Source organism: Egretta garzetta, unplaced genomic scaffold, assembly GCF_000687185.1.
Source record: "Egretta garzetta isolate BGI_Z169 unplaced genomic scaffold, ASM68718v1 scaffold207, whole genome shotgun sequence".
NCBI lineage: Eukaryota > Metazoa > Chordata > Aves > Pelecaniformes > Ardeidae > Egretta > Egretta garzetta.
Genome location: NW_009260185.1, coordinates 205,676 through 207,032, shown reverse-complemented (window position 1 = coordinate 207,032; position 1,357 = coordinate 205,676). Strand labels below are relative to the sequence as shown.

Here is a 1,357-nt window from a genome sequence, read left to right as displayed (position 1 = left end):
TTTTTCCTTGGAGCAACCCCGTGACGCTGCCGCAGCCGCCCCAACCGCTGGCACCCACTGCGTAAAACTCTCTGCAACCTCCCCCACACCCCCCCGCATCAGTGCAGGATGGGGCCCCTTGGGGCTGCTCACCCCGCTCCGCAGGGGGCTGGATCCTGGTTGGGATTCTCCAGGCTCCATCCATCGGCTTTGCTGGGAGCAGCATCCCCCTCCCCCAGTGCAGACCCCGTTTTCCCCCCGTTTTTCCCCCATTTTCTTTCATTTAATTCACGCAGAAGGGATGAAGTCGCTATCGGGTGGAGGAACCGGAGCAGGGAACGCTCGGGGCATCCCCCCCTCCCTCGCCCTTTTTTTTTTCCAGCTCATCTTTAATTAACGCCGGGCGGGAGCGATGATGAATCAGCCGCGGCCTCGTGCCCTTGTTTCCACCCGTGACACGGGGAAGGCAGGCACTCACCCCGGGGTTTGCCGGGACGGTGGATAGAGAAGGGGGAAACTCTGATGGCTGCTCCCCCCCCAAAAGAAAACTCTGCTGAGCTTTTTAAGCTGCATCCTTGGCAATTTCGGGGGGATCCGGTTGCCTCCGGGCCGGCTCGGCTGAGCCAGTTCAGCTCACCCACCCGGCGGAATTGTCCCCGCTTGCTGCCGAGGGGGGATTTTTCCGGGGACACAAACAGAAATGACCCCGGTCTCCCCCTTTCCCACGCGTTCCTAAGGCCCCGCAGGTTAACAGTGCCGGAGCTGCGTGTGCGTCCGAAATCCGCATCCCAAGAGGATTTGACCTGGCCCGGTGCTGGCTCTCACCCCCCCTTACCTGAGAGTTTTCTCCAAAAAGCATGGATTTGGGGGGGGTGGGGGTGAAGAGCATGGCTAACGCCAAGGCTGGCGATGTCCGAGGAGGCCCCGCTGGCTGGGACGCTGCCGGGCCACCCCTCCCCATCCCCATCCCTGTCCCCATTCCCGTCCCCGTCCCCTCATCCCGCCACCCCTGACCCCTCCGCTCGCTTTATCCCGCAGGTACCGGGGGCTGACGCTGGTGCTGACCTTCCTCTGCTACACCAGCTACCACCTCTCCCGAAAACCCATCAGCATCGTCAAGGTTCGCTCTGACCTCGCCCCAACCCTGGGGAGAGGGGACGTGGGGGTCCCCGAGCTCCCCGATTTCACCCCTTCTCGCCCCCCCCACAGAGCGAGCTGCACCCCAACTGCTCGGCCTTGGGCCCCAACCCCCTCAACAGCTCCAACAGCAGCACCTGGTGCAGCTGGGCACCCTTCGGTAAGGCTGAGCCCCCCGTCACCCCAAAACCTGCCCTCCAGGCAGCCGGGGTGGGCTCCCCACTGCCCCCGCGTCCCCCTG

The 1,357-nt window shown here is 64.0% G+C and overlaps 1 protein-coding gene across 1 annotated transcript in view; it reads left to right on the top strand.

The window, feature by feature from the left end:
* The window catches only part of SLC37A2 (solute carrier family 37 member 2), a gene marked incomplete at its 5' end in the record, with an annotated part of 11,455 nt that overhangs the window by 1,448 nt on the left and 8,650 nt on the right, over positions 1-1,357 (top strand). The window contains 2 exon segments of the mRNA XM_035897483.1: positions 1,018-1,099; positions 1,189-1,276. Coding sequence (XP_035753376.1) covers positions 1,018-1,099; positions 1,189-1,276 — 170 coding nt within the window.